Below are 19,194 nucleotides of genomic sequence, written 5' to 3'. Positions count from 1 at the left end.
GCGGGGTGGGGGGGGTGGGGGGGTTATTTATTTATTTATCGCTTCTGGTGGCTGCAGCTGGCAGACCTGGGAAGGAGTAGGCGCCATTGCCAGAAGGATTATTGTCAGGGGAGAAGAGAGAAAGGGGAGGGGGGCGGGGGGGGGGGGGGGGGGGGGGGAGGGGGGCCCCCCGGGCGCCCGGGGAAGGGGGGGGGGGGGGTTTGCCGCCCCCCCCCCCGCGGGGGGGGCCCCCCGGGGTAGGGGGGGGGGGGGCCCCCCCCCGCGGGCCTCCCCCCCCCCCCCCCTCCCCCCCCCCCCCCCCCCAGTTCTTCTCCTCCTCCTCCTCCTCCCCCCATCCAGCAGCATGCATCCCTCTGCGCGGAGCCCGGCCGCCGCCACCTCCAGCCCTGCCATGCTGCTGCTGCTCCTGTGCCTGGGCTGGGTGCCGCCGGGCTGGGGCTGGTCGCGGGGCAGCTCCCGGGGGGCTGCTGGCTTGCCCCCCAACGCCACCACGCCGATCTCCATCATGGGCTTGATGCCGCTCAGCCAGTCCGAGGAGGACCAGAAGAGCAGGATCGGCCGGGGGGTGCTGCCCGCCGTGCAGCTGGCCATGGATCAGATCCGCAACGAGTCCCTGCTCAACCCCTATTTCCTGGACCTGCGCCTCTACGACACGGAGGTAGGGCTCGCCGGGGACGCGCCGCCGCCCAGTCCCGGGGCGCAGCGGGGCCGGGGCGCAAGGGCAGCGCGGACGCGGGGGCTGCGGCGCCGCCGGGAGACGCTCGGGGAGAGGCGGCGGAGGACACGGAGCCGCTCCGTAGGGGCTCTGCCCGCAGGGCCCGAATCCGCGGCGGCCGCTCGCCGCCTCCAGCAACAGATGCACGCCGGCCGCTCCGTCTCCATCCGGATGCCTCCCCTTCCTCGTGCCGGACTCGAGCTCCGGGGGCGGCCCAAGGCGAGCCGGTGGAGATCGGCGGAAAGAGTTAAATCTGCGGTACCGCTGCCCGTGGGATGGCTAAGGGCCGCCCGGCCCCGGCGAGGCCCGGTGCTGTTCGGGGTGCGGAAGGGCTGCGGGCGGGAGGCGGAGGCGTAGGGAAGTTGGTACCCGGCGCTCCAACGCGCTCCGTTCGGGTCGCAACTTCGCTAAACGGAGGAAGATGCCGGCTCGATGCGGAGCCCGCCCTCAAGGTGGCAGCCGCCCCGCGTGAATCGCGCCGCGCTCCGTTCCACGACAGCCCCCGGTGCGGCGCGGGGATGGATGCTGAGAGCCCCCGCTGCGCTGCGGGAGCCCCTCTCCGGCTGGAGAGCGGCGATACCGGGCTGTGCTGACTCTCCGTACTCAAGGTCGCCCCGGAAATCTCTCCATGTGCGGCGGCTGCCCTTCACCGACACGCATTTGTCGTGGCGTTGTTTCGGATGGCTTGGGGCGGTAGCGGTGAGGGTGTCGTTTGGGTGCTGTTGGGTGCAGAAGGCTGGGATGCTGCGCCAGGAGCGGCCCCGAGATGCCGTTTGTCTCCTTAAAAATGAACCTTTGAGATCAGAATGAAAAGAATTCTGGGGGATTTTTGGAATGGCACTACCTGTTTCATAAAGTGTGGTCTTGGGGAGAAAAAAGATCACGGTTCTCCCAGTCCCGTGTTCATGATATTATTCCATTTAAATCCACCCCTCAAATGGGATCGTTGCAAAATAATGAGTGCACAGGAAGTGGAGAAGCAGGAGCCTTCCTTCTGCACACACATCCCAATCAATGAGGGGCTGCACCTGATTGCAATCAAAATATTTTACAGTTGTTTTACAGATTTGGGGTTCTGAGCAGGGTAGACAGCGTTAGGATGTACAGAGCAACTGAAAGAACTGCCTGATTGTCTCTGGAATGCGCACCGGTTCCTTAAAAATTGCATTTTTACTGTTCGGTACTCCAAGGGTGTGAAGGATTGGGATTCTGCTGCCCGTGTGCTGTGTGGCTCTGGATGCTTTTAAGCAATTAATAAATGGATGGCTATGGAATGCTAAATCAGGCAAATCTATGTATTTGGAGAGCGGTCAGGTCATTATTGCACGCTTAATAGTGACAAGTAAATAAATGAGTGAGTGTTCATAAGGAGCATCGCAATGGAACAGGAACATTAACTAGAACAGCCTTTAAATGCTTAATGGTAGCACAAACTTTTTCGTTGTGCTCAGCCATTACCTTTTGTCTTATGATAAGCAGAAGGGTTGCTCCCTTCTGCTGCTCGCTCGGTGCTCAGCCTGTTCTCAGACTGCTGGTAGATGGATGCACCCGAAGGGCCTGGATCCTTGTCCTTATGTAACCACAAACCTGCTCCTCTCCAAGACCTCGCAGGTGCTTTGACTCTGGCTGCTCTTGGAGAGAGAATGTGGGACCCTGAGCACCTGGGGTTTTTGTACAGCCAGAGAAACGTTTGTTGTGTAGATGTAGAGCCTGGGAAATGCACGACAGTGATTTAGGAAATGCATGGCAGTGATTCAGAAACTCCCTCGTGGAGTTCCAAAATCACCCGCTGTTACGAACTGATGTTTGTGTTGCAGCTTTACGTAACACTTCAATAAAAATCTTATGAAAAATAATCATGAAATTATTATAAAGACAAACAAATCAGATCTCTTTTCATTATTGAGGCGGCTTCCCGGGGAAGTTGAACTACATAATGTTTGCTTGATGTTTCTGTACAGTGGAACATGGGAGTGTCCATATTACTGACCACCACTGGAATTGCAGTGGGGTTCCCAACTTGGGCTGCTCTCTGTGTCTAACCCTTGAGCACTGCAGTGGCATTCCTAGTGCTTATCAACACAGTTAAGCTGATGGAAGCTCAGAGTTGACTGTAGTCCTTAATCCGTTATCTCAAGCAGCTATGATTCTGTGAATGATATCTTCAGTGCAAAATAAAACCACAGGTTACAGCAAGTATATATGCAAACATGGAGGCTTCTGACTTGAGTACTGTTGATGGTTGAATATGTCTGGAGCATGACCCCGATGCAGTTCAGTGAGCCCTGCTTTGCTGGCCCGTGGGCACAGCTTTATTTGCTCAGACATTCCTGTCCAGGTTTGGTGAATATAATACAGCTCAGGTGGAGATGTTTGCAGAACTCCGGTATAAGTTGTGGTGAATTCAGGTAGTCCTGCCCATCTCAGGGAGAGCAGGAACAAAGCTGAGATGAAACTCTTAGACAAAGTGTCATAATTAGGTTATTTTAGAAACAAGAGTGATTATCTGTAAGGAGTCTTATCCAAGCCTATTGAAATTAATGGCAGTAATTCACTGATTCCAGCAGCCCTTGGACCGGGTCCTGGAAGTTAAGGGCGCTTGATAGTTTATGGCTTTGGATCAATACTGTGATACAGTATTTCTTCTTTTTCCAAACCCTGTGATTGTAACTATAGTTTGCTGAAAATGCAAAGAAATTTCTTGCAGAATAGTGAGCTCGGCTCTCCAAACGCTACACGCAGTTCTCAACTTCATTTAAATTGGGAAGGATGTTATCTACACAAGCATCCTGGCACACATCTGTTGGAGGGAAAAAAGCAGAATAATCCTAAAATAAGGAGCTAAGCCTTCTAATAGAGAATGTTATGCATTTCAATAGTATTTAATTTGCATCATGCGAAAACTGACCTCGCTGAAACTAGAGGAAGAAGCACAGTGGGAGAAGACAAGGGCCTTAATGGAAGTTGGATATCTGCCCTTCTGCATCTGGACATTTTCCCTTGAATATGGAATATATTTTCTGATTTCTTGTAGGATCAATGCTGCAGGTGTTGCAGAGAGAGGATGATTTTGTTTTGAATCTAAACATTTATAGCCGGGAAAGTCGTGTCTGCAGGTTAGGATGCTGTCACTTGTTTTTTTGGAGAGCAAAGGGAGTCTAAACGATCTGAAAAACACCTTCCAGAACCAAGGGGGATATATTATCACAAAGAGAGAAGAAAATTCGTACTACGGTGGTGAGATTATTTAATTTCCTCTAATAACTACAAATAAATTGTAGTAATCCTGATGTAATCTTGTCTTTACATAACAACATACTCTAATACCTTTAAAGAGCATAGAAGGGTGGGCTATGACGCATACACAGAACTCCACAAAAACCTTTTAAGGAAAATGGAAACTTCTTGATATTTGATACATATTTGCCTTCTATTCTATAATTAAGGAGAAACTGCCTCACCTAATTTATCTGACAAGAAGTTATAATATAGATACGTCACAAAAAGGCCTTCTCTTTATTTTCCTTTTACTATGAAAATCTCTGTGTTTTTCAGCAAGACCTTCTTTCTTCAAGGTTTAAAAAAAGTTGTATAGGCTGTGCACCGGTCTGGGTCATTTCTACCAGCTATTCTATGTTGAAAGAGAAGTTCAACCTCCAAGTAAAGCTGTCTTTTGCAGAAAAGCCCACTCAGGACTGCTGTCAACAAAGTTGACTCATGTCTTGTTCCTGCATGCTGGAGTAAGAGTCACACACACTTATTAAGGACAGACAACATAGTCTAGGAGCAGGAGAGGTATTTTCTGGCAATGGAACAAAAGTACAGAGTCCAATGGCTGGGTCTCAGAGGACTGCCAGCTTTTGGTTGCCACCTGAGCAGCTCTTCCCTCACAGAATCGAATGAGAGCATCCCCCTGAGAGAACTGCACACAGTGTGCTGGTTAGGCTGGTTGTCTCAGGAGGCGCAGGCTGGAGTCACTCTCATAGCAGCTGGATTTGTGTGGGAAGTGTGGTAAATCAGGATCTGGGGTGAGCCTGACACACTCTCTACATGGATGATGTACCCCGAGATGAAACTTGAACTCCATCAGGACCCTCCTGCACACGTGGGTGAGCCTGCCTCCAACCTCCAGCTCCTCTGGGGTCAGCCCACCCTTCTGTCTGCAGCCAGGGCAAGCAGTTCCTCAGCACTACTGTTGGGAGGGCATGAAAGGGGCCCCAGATCCAAGCTGTGCAGTGGCACTTCAGCCTCCCCCCAGGACTTGGGCCTGCACGCAGGTGTAGCGGCAGAAGGTCTGTTTTAAGATAACAACATAAACACAGCCCGACTACTTCACATCATTTGTGAGTGTTCTGATTGCTGAATTTCCTGGAGCTTTATTTTCATTTTTAATGCAGAATTTGAAATAGGACAGGTGAGGTGTTGTCCTAGTCATCTGTTCTAAGGGGAGCAGCCAGCTGAATACAAAAAGATGCTAAAAGTCAGACCGAACAGACAGACTCTGGTATTATCGTGAGCTTGTGTCTGGCATATGTTGAAGTTGATGGATAATTTCTTACTTTCAAATATCACTGAGTACTTAATGCTTTCTGATATATGCAGATAGTTTAGACTGATGATATACATGTCATGCTGTACAGGTAATGATCACAGGCTACTCTGCTGGCAGCGTTCTGCCTGGAATGGATGTATTTGTTAAAGCCATCGATGTTCCCTTTGACTTTCATTCAATATGGCTCCACTTAAGGCATATAACCTCTTTTTGCATTTGAGTTTTGTAAACTTGGAAGGAGTCATCTAAAAGTTAAGCATTTATGTTAATTCCATGCTGGTTTTTCCACTGATGCTAAGATGTAGGTGGGGAGAGGAGAGAAATCATGTATTCACAGCACCCACTCCTCTGGGTGTGGATCTCAGACCTGCAGAATGTATATCCTCTAAATATCTTTGCAGAGAAATTAAAGCCAATGTATCATTTTCTGGCATATGTCTTGCAATTTCATGTATAACTTATCCCATGCATACTGCAAAACATACTGTTATGGAATCTTTTGATTCAAATGCCAAACACACTCTGTCAGTGCAGAAAAGTAATTTTTTGAGTAAATCCAGGAGGGAGTTTCCATTTACATTTGCAGAAAGAGGGGGAAGGCCCTGTCCTCTGAAGCACTTACCAACAACCGTAAATTACTCAGGTTTGTGGAAAAGATGGAGTGTAATATTCTAGAGATAACTGTGAAGAAAATATTTTGTGATAGGAAAAGAGAGAGGAAGGAGCTAAAAGAGAGTTATGATGGCATTCACAGAAAAAGTTTTCTGTGCAGCATTTGTACTGTTTTAATTGAATGCATGCAGCTGTTTGAGATGACAATAAATAGCACCACATCTCAAGGCTACAGATCAGCATCTCTCGTGAATGACATAATGAAGTAATGATGCATTTGTGGCTCAAGCTTTGTTCTCCACTTGAAATTTCATTGCTTTATGGGAATTTTCTTGGCATACGGTGGAATAGCAAAGCATAGCAATGCATTTGAGGAAGCTGAGGGAGGTGGGAACCAAACAGTTCCTTCACGAAACTCAAATGGAGGTCACTGCCACCGCTGGACAGAAGATACTTCTTCTTAGCAAGGTTTGAACCTTGGAATATAGAGTTTTGGCTCAGGTGATTGAGTGGTGGAAGTTAAGAAAGGTAATCCACCACAGTCCATTGTGGCTCAGCTAACTTTCGGAGCAGCTGGGGCAAGCAGAGAAGCACACTGAGGTCAGTCAGCACTGGTGTGACTCAGTCCTGTGGAGATGAGTGTGGGTATGTGGCAGCCCCTTGCTGGAGCTCTGTTTCAAACTGCAAGATTCAAAACTGAGAGGGAACAAATACATCACTTTTTTATTATATATATATTATATATATATATATAAGTTTATTTTTGTGCTAGGAATTGTGAAAATAAAACACTAATAGAGCCTGAAGCCTTTTAGGAGCCAGTCACACTGCTGTCTTATTTGCGGGTGTAGCTGAGCTAGAAATAATATTTTCAGTTCTTTCCTTGTTCCCTAGTGCTGACATTCATATACCAGTTGCTAACTCCTGAAGCAAACTGGTTCAGCCACAGTATCACTCTGACTTGAACAAAGTGCCCCTGAGAAAAGCTGAAATGTATCTTCAGTCATATGGTGTTTCCCCTTGCTTTGCTGCTTATGCTCGAGGGACGACAGAGCCTTCTTTGCCAGCCACGGCTGCCTCTCTTTGTGGAGGATTTTGCTGTGGGTAACAGCTGCTGGATTTAGGGCTGGTTTGTGCTGCCTGCTGAGTGGAAACAGCAAACACTGACCGCCAAACACTGTTCTTTCAGATATTTTTTCTTGTGTTGGAATAACCATGTAATTTCATTGCCAAGTCAGTGATTGATGTCCAATTTCCATGTCATTAGCTTTTCATTATCATAAGACTTTAGTACTGACAATTTCATCTATAGTATTTTCCAAATAAGTATTTCCAAATGTGAAAATTGAAGCTGAGAGATTAAAGGTAAATACCCACCTCCTCTCTGAAAGTAATAGTCGCTGAGATCTTAGAATGTACGGGCTAATTCGGCAGGGCTGTTCAAATTGTCTTACTGAGGCTCTGGAGAGATGAAGGCCCAGATAATGGACTAATTGCCTGAAAGCAAACAGCATGAGTTTGAGGCGTAAGATTAGAAAACTTATGTTTCCTACTAAGGCCATGGTATTCCCTTAAATAATTAACGTGTTCTAAGATCAGAGGACCGTTAGGATTATCCAGCACTTACAGTGTAGGCCACATATTTCACTTGGAATTTCTTGCCTGATCCACTGTGAACTAGAGTAAGTGTTTGAGTCTTGTCTTCAGGATCCCTCAGATCCTGAAATCCTCTGAAAAACTCTTCTCTGTGATTTGCATGGAAACCCTTTGAAGGTGTATTGTTGTTTCCAGTTTAAGCTCTGTTGATGCAGTAACAGCTCTTCTTTTCTGTGGATGAAAAAATCATATTGCCACGGTTTTCTTTGGAGGCTCTCTTCTTTTTTTTTTTTTTTTTTTTTTTTTTTTAAGATTTATTTACTTATTTTTAATTAAAGAATCACTATCACCTATCTTTAAAATAAGGTATTTGTTCAATTTTCTGTTTCCTTCCAATAGCTATGCATTTTGATTTTGATACTTCTTGCCTAAGGCAGGCCTCAGTTTCTTCACTGGTCTCCAGAATTACCTGAAGATACATACACACAACAGGTGTCTAAGAAACCATTTTACCTCCAGTTCCTCCTGGGAAAAGTAGGAAGAGCCCCTTTTGGGTTTTTAATTAGCTTCCTTTCCACTGTTTACTCCTTCTACTCTCACAGGGAATTTAATGTTTTTCTAGCAAAGAGCATATACCTTTCTTTACAATTTTTACTCTATAAAATTGACAGCTTTTGACAGATTAACACTCTAGTATTGTACGTATTATTTTTCAATCATGTAATATTTTTCAAGCATTGTTATTTTCAGAAATTCACTCCTGTGTTACTTAACATCATCTTATAGAAATATTTCAGTGTGCAAGGACAGTATAAAAGTGTTAAACTCTACCTTTCACTTGGAAGTTCTGTAAAGCACCTTGAGTTTTGCCTTCCCCTCACCTGTGTGAATTCTGGGAGCTCTGAGTTTCAGTAGTTTGCAGGAGATTGCTTGAGAGAGTGAGAGCCCCCTTCTTTCCTCTTGTCCCTTCCACGTTCTCCATTTATAAAAATTGCAAGCAGGACTGGATTCCTTGTTGGTGGTGAGAATTTAGTCTGGATGTATGTGCTAGTGGCAGGAAGACTTTATGTAATATAGTAAAATTATGTGTTATTATCTACCACTACACAGAGAAAGCAATACAGAGATGTCTTACATTTCAGATCTTCAAACTTAGTCAGGCTTCCTGCCTCTCATCATCTCTTGCTCTAAAGAATACTAACGCTACAATTTTTTTTGCTTTTTTGTTTTCTTCTCTCTTTGAAGTTTCAGCTTAGGTTCCTGAATTGAGCTGAGGTTTTGCTTTCCAAAAGCGCTGAGTGATTTGCAGTGGGATGTTCAGCACTTCAGCAGGCCAACCCACCTCAGAAAATGCCGTGTGCTTCTATGAGACAGATTGCTGGATTTGCCACTTGAACAAAGACATTCATAGTTGCTTCCTTTAAACTTTCAGAGAGCATGGTGGAATAAAACGTTTATAGGTCTGTAGGGCTGGCGTCATTCTGTCCTTGTTGGCGTGGAGAGGAGTTGCTCCAGTGCCAGCAGAAGCCCTTGGTCTGGTCACAGCAACACAACAGCAGTGCCTCACTACCTGTTGTTCTCTTCTGCAGTAGTAGCTAGGAGCCCTAGACACCTATCAGGCCTTACATGTAAGCTCTGCTGGTGATTTCTCAAATAAAGGTTATTTTATTTAAAGTTAACTGAAGGGTAGAAACACATTTTCCCTGTCCAGTGAGTTCAAAAGTTTGGAATTACTACAAATCATTTTTTTCATCCTAGATTCTTATACAGCAAGTGATAGATTAAGGCAAGTAAATAAGGCATTGAACTAGACTGACAGAGCTGCTTCATTTTTTACTCTTTTGTGTACTCTTGTGGCTTTCTTCTGGATCTTTTAGTTTGTCATTCTCATCCTCAAAGTGCTACCACTAGAACTTGATGGATTACTGCAGGAATAATCTCACTGATGTTGTATATACTAGTAATATTATCTCTGTTTTTTTTTTTTTTTTTTTAAAGTCCACTGTTCAGCACAAAGAAAATGAATCTGATCTGTGTGCTGCAATGCTGAGGAAGAGGGTAAGGAGCTGAGCTTAGATTTTCAGGCTATGTGAGAGGAGCAAAACACTATGATTTGCAGCACAGTTTTCATTTGTCTTCTTCATGTGAATCTGGTTAGCTCCAAGCAAATCTGGTCAGGCCTGGCTGGGTAGTGGGAGTAGATAACCTGGTTGTTTGGTAATGCTGTGGGAGGTGAATTGTTTTAGCTGAACAGCTGGCTACCTGAAAAGCTGAGATATGTTAGGGCAGATAATAGTTTTCAATATTGGAGCTACTCTTGGCACAGATGGAAGTTTGCTCTTGATATAAGAACAGGAATTGCCATCCAAATAAAACGTAATGGATTCCAGTGCATTACTGAGGTTTCCTAGGATATCTGAGCACTCTGTACTCTAATTACATTGAGCGATTAAGCAGCAAGATCAGAGACACCCGGGACAAGAGGGGTGAATGATAACCTACTTTGAAAAAGCTAACATTTGAGGCTGGGATTAGCGTATCTTATAAATGTTAATGTGTGTTTCTCAAGGGGGACGATGTTCTGTGTAGGAGGAATGAGGTGACATACAGCTTGAATATATAGCCACCCTTTAACACAGTTAACACAGACTATAGTCAACCTTTTGCATGAGCTAATAACTCTTGAAGTGAGTTATGGTTCAGAAAAATGCTAGAAACACAGAGGATAATGCAATAAAGAAGACAACACAAAAAGATTTCTCCTTTTGTCTTTGGAATACATTGGCCATAGGAGAGATATTTATGCTAGGTTTTTTTTCCCTCTTAAGTTCCTGGGGACTGTGCTCCTACAGGGGAGCATGGTTTCCTCCTACAGTTTCCCTCTCTGCAAATTACTTAGCTTGTCTGTGTAGCTATCACAATGGAGATGCCAGCAATGAGTCATCTAGTCCTCTGGTCACCAGTTGTGTCCTATGGCTGTAAGCTAACTCTTGCAAAAACTACAGTGATCCTTACTGTGCTGAATAACAAGGATCTACCTTGGGTAAAATCCCCCAAAACAAGAGAAAGCAGGATTTAAAATGAAATGACCTCATTTTCTGAAACTGAATTCAAATTTCAAACTGATCACTGTTTCAAATAATTGTGGAAATTCAGCTTCATGTTTGAGATGTGTGCGTGAGATACAGTTACTTGATTCAGTGACTCAGTATTTCATAATTGTTGTGTTTGGTAGCAAGTTTGGGAGATTTTCAACTGAGTTTTCCTGAATGAGTGGCAAGAGCATAAAAGGTATTTTTTAGGTATTAAGCCTCAGGAAACGTTATTCTAACACTGAAATTTGTACCTGTCCAATCAACCATAAATATGGAAATATGGTTATTTATTTCATCAAAATGAAACATACAGACATGTTTTGTCATGCATGAAAGGATTAATTAGAAATACAGATAATGTAGAAGAAACAATCACACAGTTAGAGAGATTCTCAGGAAGTAAATTTTAAGGAAGCGAATAACATGAGGCTGCACTTGTCCATTATCTTGTTGGTTCCTTTGCCAGCTATGAGTTAAATGTGGCATTGCTTAGAAGACCCAGAAGCAGCACAAGGAGAAAAAAACACTTATCTAGATTGAAGCCACTTACATATCTATACAGTGAGGTGATGCTTCTTAAAATGCTTGCCCTTGAAATTTATGTCTATCTATCTAGTGCTGAAATTGATTTCATAGCCTCCAGTACACCACTTCTCTCATGAATTTAAACCCACTGGCTGGGGCAAGAGGGGTTGAACAAGGTGAGACGTGATATTCACATTTTGAACACCTATATTCAAACCATACTTTTTGTTGCCTAAAGGTGAGCCAAAGCTATGACTCATGCAGCCCTGTATTCCCTGCTGAGTTGGTGAAAAGCTTTAGATATAAGAGGAGAGCAGCTCTTTAGCTGCTGAGGTTGGGCAGTATGAGTGCCTCGTGCTTCCTTCCCCTCCTTTCCCCTAGTGTAGTCAATATTGAAGTAACATTCATAAGGAAGGCTGGACCAAGGACTGTTCACCAACAAAATCCTATTTAAGCCTCTAAGAGAGGTATTAAATGGGATTTAAATAAGATCTTGGCCTGCATTGTCTCTCTGCTCATGGAAAAAATATATCTTGAGCTTAAAAATGTTTAAAAGATATATTTTCAATAATTACATTATAGAATCATAAGAATGAGGAATAGAACATGCCTATTAAGTATTATGTTAAATTGTTGCTGTATAGGGGTTTGCTAATGGACTGTGCTTCGTACTTAGTGTTGTGCCCAGGTGATGTCCTAATGTCTCAGTTTGGGGGAATTCTCCCAATTATTTCTGACCTTGCTACATTTGGTTTGGACACTGCCTTGTACAGGAACAGAAGCAGGATTTCCTTTCCCACATGAAGGACTCAGACAGTCTTGTAGCTACAGGCAATGTTGATGAAGACAAGTAAGGGATCTACACTGGGTATTTCTAATTCACCTTGTATTTGTGCCTGAGAATGCATGGAGAGCAGTAATAACAACTGTTGGGCTCTTCCCCGCCCAGTTGCATGAGTGAACTGGCAGAAAAATCACTGTGGACAGTTAGCAACAAATTGAGCATATCTTCTGCTTGGGGCTAGTCCCTAGGCCCAAGGCAGACATTCATTGCTTCTCTAATCAGTATTATTTTGCTCTCTTTACTTTTACTTATCTGTTTATTTCCATGCCCTCATGTCACATAGTTTATAGATTGTAATTATAAATTAGAATGCTTATAATTAGGCTTCATTGGGAGTTTTTCTCCTGATGCTTTTTAGTTGTATGTAAGTTTCAATAGAATTTAGTGACCTGAAAATGTTTTTGAACACTGTATTTTGAAAATTTTAAATTAAAAAAAACCTTACTTTGTGCATCAAACTAATACTTTGTTTTGAAATGTCAACTATTCATGAAGTAAATTGCCAGGCTCCAAACATATTATTTCAAATTTGACTTGTATTAAATCAAACTTCTGCCTGTGAGCCCCTCAATTTGTTTTTCTTTCAGATTACTGAGTCATGAAAACCTTTTGAGGTTTTGGGTTTTCATCCCAGCTTGGCACAGAGCATTTCTTTTGGAATCTTGCATTTCTACACGATGGCAAAACAATTTGCTATTCAGCTGTGTGCGTAATGAGACCTCCCAGAAAGTTCGAGCTTTTTGCTCCATGAATAAACAAGAACCTCCCAGGCCAGCTGTTCCTCCCCTCTCTCCATCCCTGGACTTGGTGCTTGGATTCCCCCACTTGCCTATGCCAGCATCCCAGTAGGTTTTGGGGCTCTCAGTGTCCAGGTGGGATGGGGAGAGTTGCTTGCTGTCTAAGAGTGCTGAAGAGCAGAGGTGCAGGTTCTTCTGTGATGCAATGGTCCTTGTTCTGGTCCCTTCTTCACAGGTGAGATTAGGTTTCAGTTCAGCAAAGACTTTCTATGGCAACACTATTTTCTTTGTGTTTCTGTGTGCACAGCACACTCTCCATTCCATGGAACAGAATTACCTGGAAAGCTGCAAATAATATGATGAAATTACTGAGGTAGCTAACGCAATGTGTGAGATGCCTGTTCCAAGGTAGGTGACTGTACATGGGAGAGACAGACTCAATTCAGTGCACGCTCAAAACTTGCACTGTTTTTAATAGAAGAAAGAAAGTTCTGAGGAAAGCAGAATCAGGCACAGGATATATAGCTTTAAGCTAACGCAGCCTTTGCACTGGAGGTACATAAAGCATCAACAACACACAGCACAGAGTATTCTGTTCAGGCTTTCTGAAGCTGATTGAAAATGTGATTTGTGCAAGATGACACAAACCGAAGCAATCTTCCCAGCTGGCTGCGTGTGGAGTGCTGAAAGTGGTTCAGTGTACAGCCACACCGATCAGTCCCTCAAATATCCATTCTCAAAGGGATCGTACCAGTTTGTGTATCGATTTGTCACCTATGGATGAGTATTTCTGAGACAGAAATGTTTAAAATGACACATGTTTAAAATTAGATTTGGCAGAGCAATTTGCCTAGAGATTATGCTTGTGAAGTATTGATTCACAGCACTGCTGTGAGCTGGATTACTGTCCAAATTGGAAAAGCCAGCCGTAGAGAGGTCTTTATCCTTTAATAACAATTAGCTCCTTTCTTAGAAGGCCACAGCTGAGTGAAGCAGAGGAAAGCCACAGAATGTCAGGCAACCGGAGGGCCTGAGGCCTTCACCTTCGGGATGCAGAAGGGAAGGAAAAAACTGCAAGGCAAAAGGAAGAAAAAGGGAAGAACACAGCACGATGGTTCTCTGGAAACAGAAACTGGACGTTCTGGTGCTGCTTCTGTTACTGGCAGTCAAGGGCTCCGAAGAGCTGAATCGCACTCGCCTCTCCCTGCTGGGGCTCTTGCCCAGCAGCTGCCTGATCGATGGCAGGAACTTGACAGCGGGCGTCCTGCCTGCCGTGCACTTGGCCCTGCAGCACTTGCACAGGCATTCCTGGATTCTGAAGAACTATGAGCTCCAGGTTTCCTTCCACGACACACAGGTAAATGGGTGCAGGTGTGTTGCTGAGTTCCTTTCTGGTCAGCCTCTCTCTGCTGGAGCACAGTGTGTGTAGTGGTCTGGAAAAGTCCAAGAGATAGGCGCTGAACACAGCAGGGAGCTTGCAGTGCCCTCTTGCCTTGCTGGCACTGGGAGCATGAGTAAAGAGAAAGGAACCACATACCGATGTGATCTGGGACTGCCAGCCTGTTCTTAAGGACAGCACTGACTTTGGCTTTTGTCTTCCACTCCTGAGGTGTGTGGAGCAGTGCCCTCAGACACAGGCACACTTGTATGCAGTTGTGCATCTGTGCTCCCTCTACAGTAGCAAATTGCTTGAAAAGTTATGAAGCAGTGCATCAAAAATATTTGCCTATCTGTATCCTTTAAACATACTGCTACCATTAAGTTATTAAAATCAGACATTATTGTACTAACAACGGTTGCACTGCATTATATATTGGGAAGAGAGTATTGTATGTCTTCTTTGGAAGCTCTAGAAAATAGTTCAAAGGAGAAATTCTAATGTAATTTTAATTGTGCATTTGGTTCATAAGCACTTATGTATAATTTGTGAAGTACTTCAACATATACCAAACATGGTTACATATGCTATAAAGTTACTCAAAGATAGCTTCCATGTTTAATAATGTAATGCAAATGTATTGAAGTGTATATATTCATTAAGAAAATTTCTGTTTTGTAAATTGCATTTAATAAAACTGGTGGTTTTATTTATTTATAAGACCTTATGGGAAATGTAATTATAATCCTGAAAAATATGCATGTCTTAGTTTCTCATGTAAAAATATGAAGTTTTGTAGTAAGATTTCAGCTTAAATAACTGGAAACTGTGGATATGAGAGCTGGTGGGCTCTCATAAAAACCCTCTCATTAAAACCCTCTGATATTTGCTTATATACAGTGCTCCTATTTCAGTGGGACTAGAGTGACATAGAGGGATGTTTGTTTGTTCCTTGTATTGGCTTAGGTTTTAATTCTAGGAATAACTGCAAGATGTTTTTCCCCGTATGAGTATTCAATAGATTTGAGTTGCAGAACTTTATTCTGTTGCACTGTTTTCTACAATTCAAATTGAAATATCCAAGAAATCTGTGATTATATATATTTTTAATCAACCCCTCGAAAAAGACATGTCATGATGGCTTGTGAGAGTTTAACAAAATGGGACATAAAGATTTCTGATTTTCCTTCTTGGATCTGAGAGCAGAGCACGGGGTTGGGAGTTTTAAGTACTGATTACCAACAAGCTGCAGAGGTCCTTGGATTTAATCAACTTTCAGGGCCAGCATGGCTGCGAGACGGCTGATTCTGTTTATTAACGCTGTGAGCCCAGATCTGCCATAAGAGCCCTTATACAACCTTTTCATTAACTTTCTCTTAAGTAGAAAACACAGGTGTTTGGCTCTTTGGATGGGTAATTGACTGCCTTTTTTTTTTTTTTTTTTTTTTTTTCCCCACAGTTAACTAAGAAGAGAAAAAGATGAATTAAAAACTATTTTATTTTATATTTTGTTGAAAAATACAGAGATCACGTCACGCAGGATGTAGCGTTGCATAGGGCTTGAAGAGCGCTGTCCCCTCTTGATGAGTTCAGGGGAACAGGGCTGCACTCCATCCTGTGCCTCAGGGGCTTTCAATTCACCTTCTCTGCTTCCCCTGGGAGAGCAGTGTCCTGCTGCACAGCAGGGTGTCTGGGGGAGAGTTCTCAATCTTTTGCTTAGCTACTGTTTTAATTTCAGCTAATTAGGCTTTTCACTACTCCCGCATGTGAATGGTAACTGAGGTAAAAGAAGGAATCTTGCAAGAACTATCTGAATTCTCTGTATGAAGTGAAGCTATTTCAACAGAAGCCTTTGAGAAAACTTCAGCAGTGCTTCATAGCTTGGTGGCTGAGAACTGAATGCATCTATTGACTGATTTCTTTTAGCTCCTGTAATTTAACATGCACTTCCAATTACAGTGTTGTCAATCCTTTGTAAGTGGAAATCCCTCAAACACTCATGATGAAACAATTCCAAGTTAAAAAAAAGTAAATAAATAAATGAATAAAAGCTTAAAGGCTCACTGGGATGCATTTCCACCTCTAACAGAAGCAGGGTTGGACCTGGGTTCTGCAGAGCGCAAGTGCTAATGCTGGTACGGGTGTGGGAAGGCATAAAAGCTGCATCTGCAGATTTGTGAATTCAGCCATAGAACAGCTTTTTCATGTCATAAGGGAAACTATTCCCTTGAGATTTTTAACTGTAGGGGTGGGCGGCCAGGTATAATTGAGCTGCTTGTGTATCACTTCATTTCTGTCTTTGACTGACTGACATCTGGAGGTTCTTCTTTTACATCTTCAGGGTGACCAACTTGGCAGATTCTTACAGGCTTAGACAATTCTAAATATAGTTTGACTGCTGTATTAAGAGCAACATTTTGGTCTTTCAGAGTTATCTTTCTGTTCTTACGGGAAACATTCACACTCCGTGGTGAGGATATGGCTTGAACATGCAGCTATGCTTAACTCTACCATTGGGATTTTCTGAAGAGTGATGATTTGTGCTCAGATTATTTTTTGGCATTTGGCTGAATCTATCCTAGTGTGTATTGTCTCTGACACAGATGATACAACAACATATCCTAGTCTGACTTAAAGGTTGATTGTCTTTTCTTTAGTAAACTGATTCCTTTGTATTGTAATGACACAATGACATGATAGTTGTCTCTCTGCTTATCTGAAGCATTCCTTTATGTGCTTATTAAAAAACAAAAAACCAAAAACCAAAAAAAAACCCGACAACAACAACTACAACAAAAGAAAACCCACACCACAACAACAATGGAACATTCACAGAAAGCAACAGCGATAAGCAAATTATTTCTGCAGTGAAAATAGCACCACTTGTTTTCATTATCCTACCTAAACAGGCTTAAGATGCAGTAAATTGATCATCTGTACTAAGCTGTTGGATTGTACTCAGGAATCCTGGAAATATTTAAGAGCTTTATGGATGTGGCACTTAGGAACATGGTTTAGTGATGGGTCCCAGTAGGTCTGCTTAATGGTGGAGCTTGATGATCTTGAAGGTCTTTTCCAACCTAGATGATTCAATGATTGCACATATACAGGTGTTGTGGCTTAAAAGCAAGTAAATACATATATTTATATTTGGCAAGGACATTAACATGTAATGATCACTTATTAGAGCATTTTTTTCATAAACAAGAAAAAGATAGCTAAAAAAAAAATAATTATTGTGTGCAGCTCATTGCATATGACCTGTAAACTATCTTGTACACACATATGTCCTCTGCAAGGCTCTATGAAACAATCTTCCAGAACAAGCACAATAAAATAAGTGTGTTTGTCATTCAAAAAAATCTCTTTGGTGATATATTTCAGGTAGTTGGGTTATTATTATTTTGTGGTGACAAAAAAGAAAAAAAAAAGAAATGACATGACATTCTTGAAGCTTTTGTAAATAGATGTCCAGCGAGAGTTACTAAAGGATGGTGTATTTGCTAAGTTAGTTCTTGTCATCTAACACTCACATGAGCAAGGTACTGTATTTTGCATTTAGATACCACCATTTCATAATACCTCATCATAAGCATGAAAATTGTGAACCATAAAATACTCATCAAATGCTAATTTTAGCTTTCCTAAACTGCTGTATCACTCCCTCTATTATTAGAATGGCCTCACTGAAAATAAGTAAAGGTGTTCCATTATCTATTTTTTTTTCCAAATGGACTATTATGATTCCTGACAATAGCTCTTTGTTTTCTCAATCATATATTTAAGACAAAGAATAAGTAGGTGATTCTGGCTAAAGTCCTTAATAGCTATTCTTGTGAGCTGGAAGGTACCCAGTTTCATTTTCATTCTAATATTTTACTTCTCAGTGAAGCAGAGGTTCATGGGTGTAAAAAGGGTACACAACAGTTGGGTTAGGTTACCTCTTTCTAAAGGAGATCTCATACAGAGAAAGGATTTTTTATATGTTACTGAGTTTTGACCCTAAATAACTCAGCCTGTTACTCACTGATGTAATCCTATCTTTTCACTCTTATCACTGCAACTTCTTAGTGTCACCTTTCATTTATTTCAACCCTTTGAAGTTGACCTCTAAAATGAACCTGAATACATCAGCAGTATATATGCAGGCATCTGTTAAAGGTAAACTATTTGGAATAAACATTTGTTGTACTCTCCTCGATACTTCCAAGTTGTAAGAAACTGGAGCAGAGATGGATGGATCCAGGGAGGGCTGACAGCCCAGATGAGGGCTGGAGGTGTTTCTGGGCATAGCAGAGGAGAAGAGCTCTGCCAAGACCGGGGTTCATCCGACCTGGCATTTGAAGTCTGTTGTGGGTATCTCTCTTCAGCTAGCAAGGCAGAGTGCCCTGTGCTGTCAAGGAGTTGGCACTTCTATGTGGAAAAATTCATCTGACCTATTTTAGGTGACTATTTTAAGATAAAAAGAATTGTGTCCCAGAGAAAGCTTATCGCTCTCTGTGAAGTACAAAGGGAGCCTCAGATGGCTAGTATAGATGTAGATGTCTCCTATGTAGAGATCCATGTTGCGTAGGCGACAGCCTACCCTAGATGTCTGAGGGAATTTTAATGTAAAATGCTGTAGTAGCAATATGTTTCCATCACCTCCAGGTTTCAGTGGGATTTCAGCAGCCGGTCCTGAGAACTCCATTCCCACCATCCCCACTGCATCTTTATTGGTTTCAAAAATTCCTGCTTTGGTCTCTCATGTCTAGCCACCTGGAAACCAGACCAGCAAAGCTGTGTGGTGCACTAAGAACTCAGCAGTGAGTCCAGGGAGCTCCTCTGTGCAATCTCTGAGGGTATGCAGGCCACCCCTCATCTGAGCTGTCAAAGATCTTGCCTTGTAGCTCAGCGCCAGCCTCCCCACGTAGGGCAGTTTTGTAAGTGGAATTCTGTGACTCTGGAGAAACGTATCCTGCTTTCTGGACCTTTTTTTTTTTTTTTTTCAAGCCTGCCTTGAATGCCTCCAGGGGTGGAGCATCCACAACATCCTTGGGCAACTTGTTTCAGGATCACCAACCTCTGTGTGAAAATATTCCTCCTAGTATCTAACCTTAAACCTCCCCTGCCTTAGTTTTAAACCATTCCTCCTTGTCCT

At 43.0% G+C, this 19,194-nt stretch overlaps 1 protein-coding gene across 1 annotated transcript in view; it reads left to right on the top strand.

Annotated features, from left to right (window-relative positions):
- Window positions 1–343: 343 nt before the first annotated feature.
- Window positions 344–19,194, top strand: part of GABBR2 (gamma-aminobutyric acid type B receptor subunit 2) — a 445,157-nt gene continuing 426,306 nt past the window's right edge. Inside the window, exon 1 of the mRNA XM_042839905.1 lies at window positions 344–658. Coding sequence (XP_042695839.1) covers window positions 344–658 — 315 coding nt within the window. The remainder of the gene's footprint in view (window positions 659–19,194) is intronic.

Source organism: Centrocercus urophasianus, unplaced genomic scaffold (assembly GCF_019232065.1).
Source record: "Centrocercus urophasianus isolate 14NV4802_14NV808 unplaced genomic scaffold, USGS_Curo_1.0 seq_11, whole genome shotgun sequence".
Classification (NCBI taxonomy): domain Eukaryota; kingdom Metazoa; phylum Chordata; class Aves; order Galliformes; family Phasianidae; genus Centrocercus; species Centrocercus urophasianus.
This window is presented reverse-complemented; position numbering and strand designations above follow the sequence as displayed.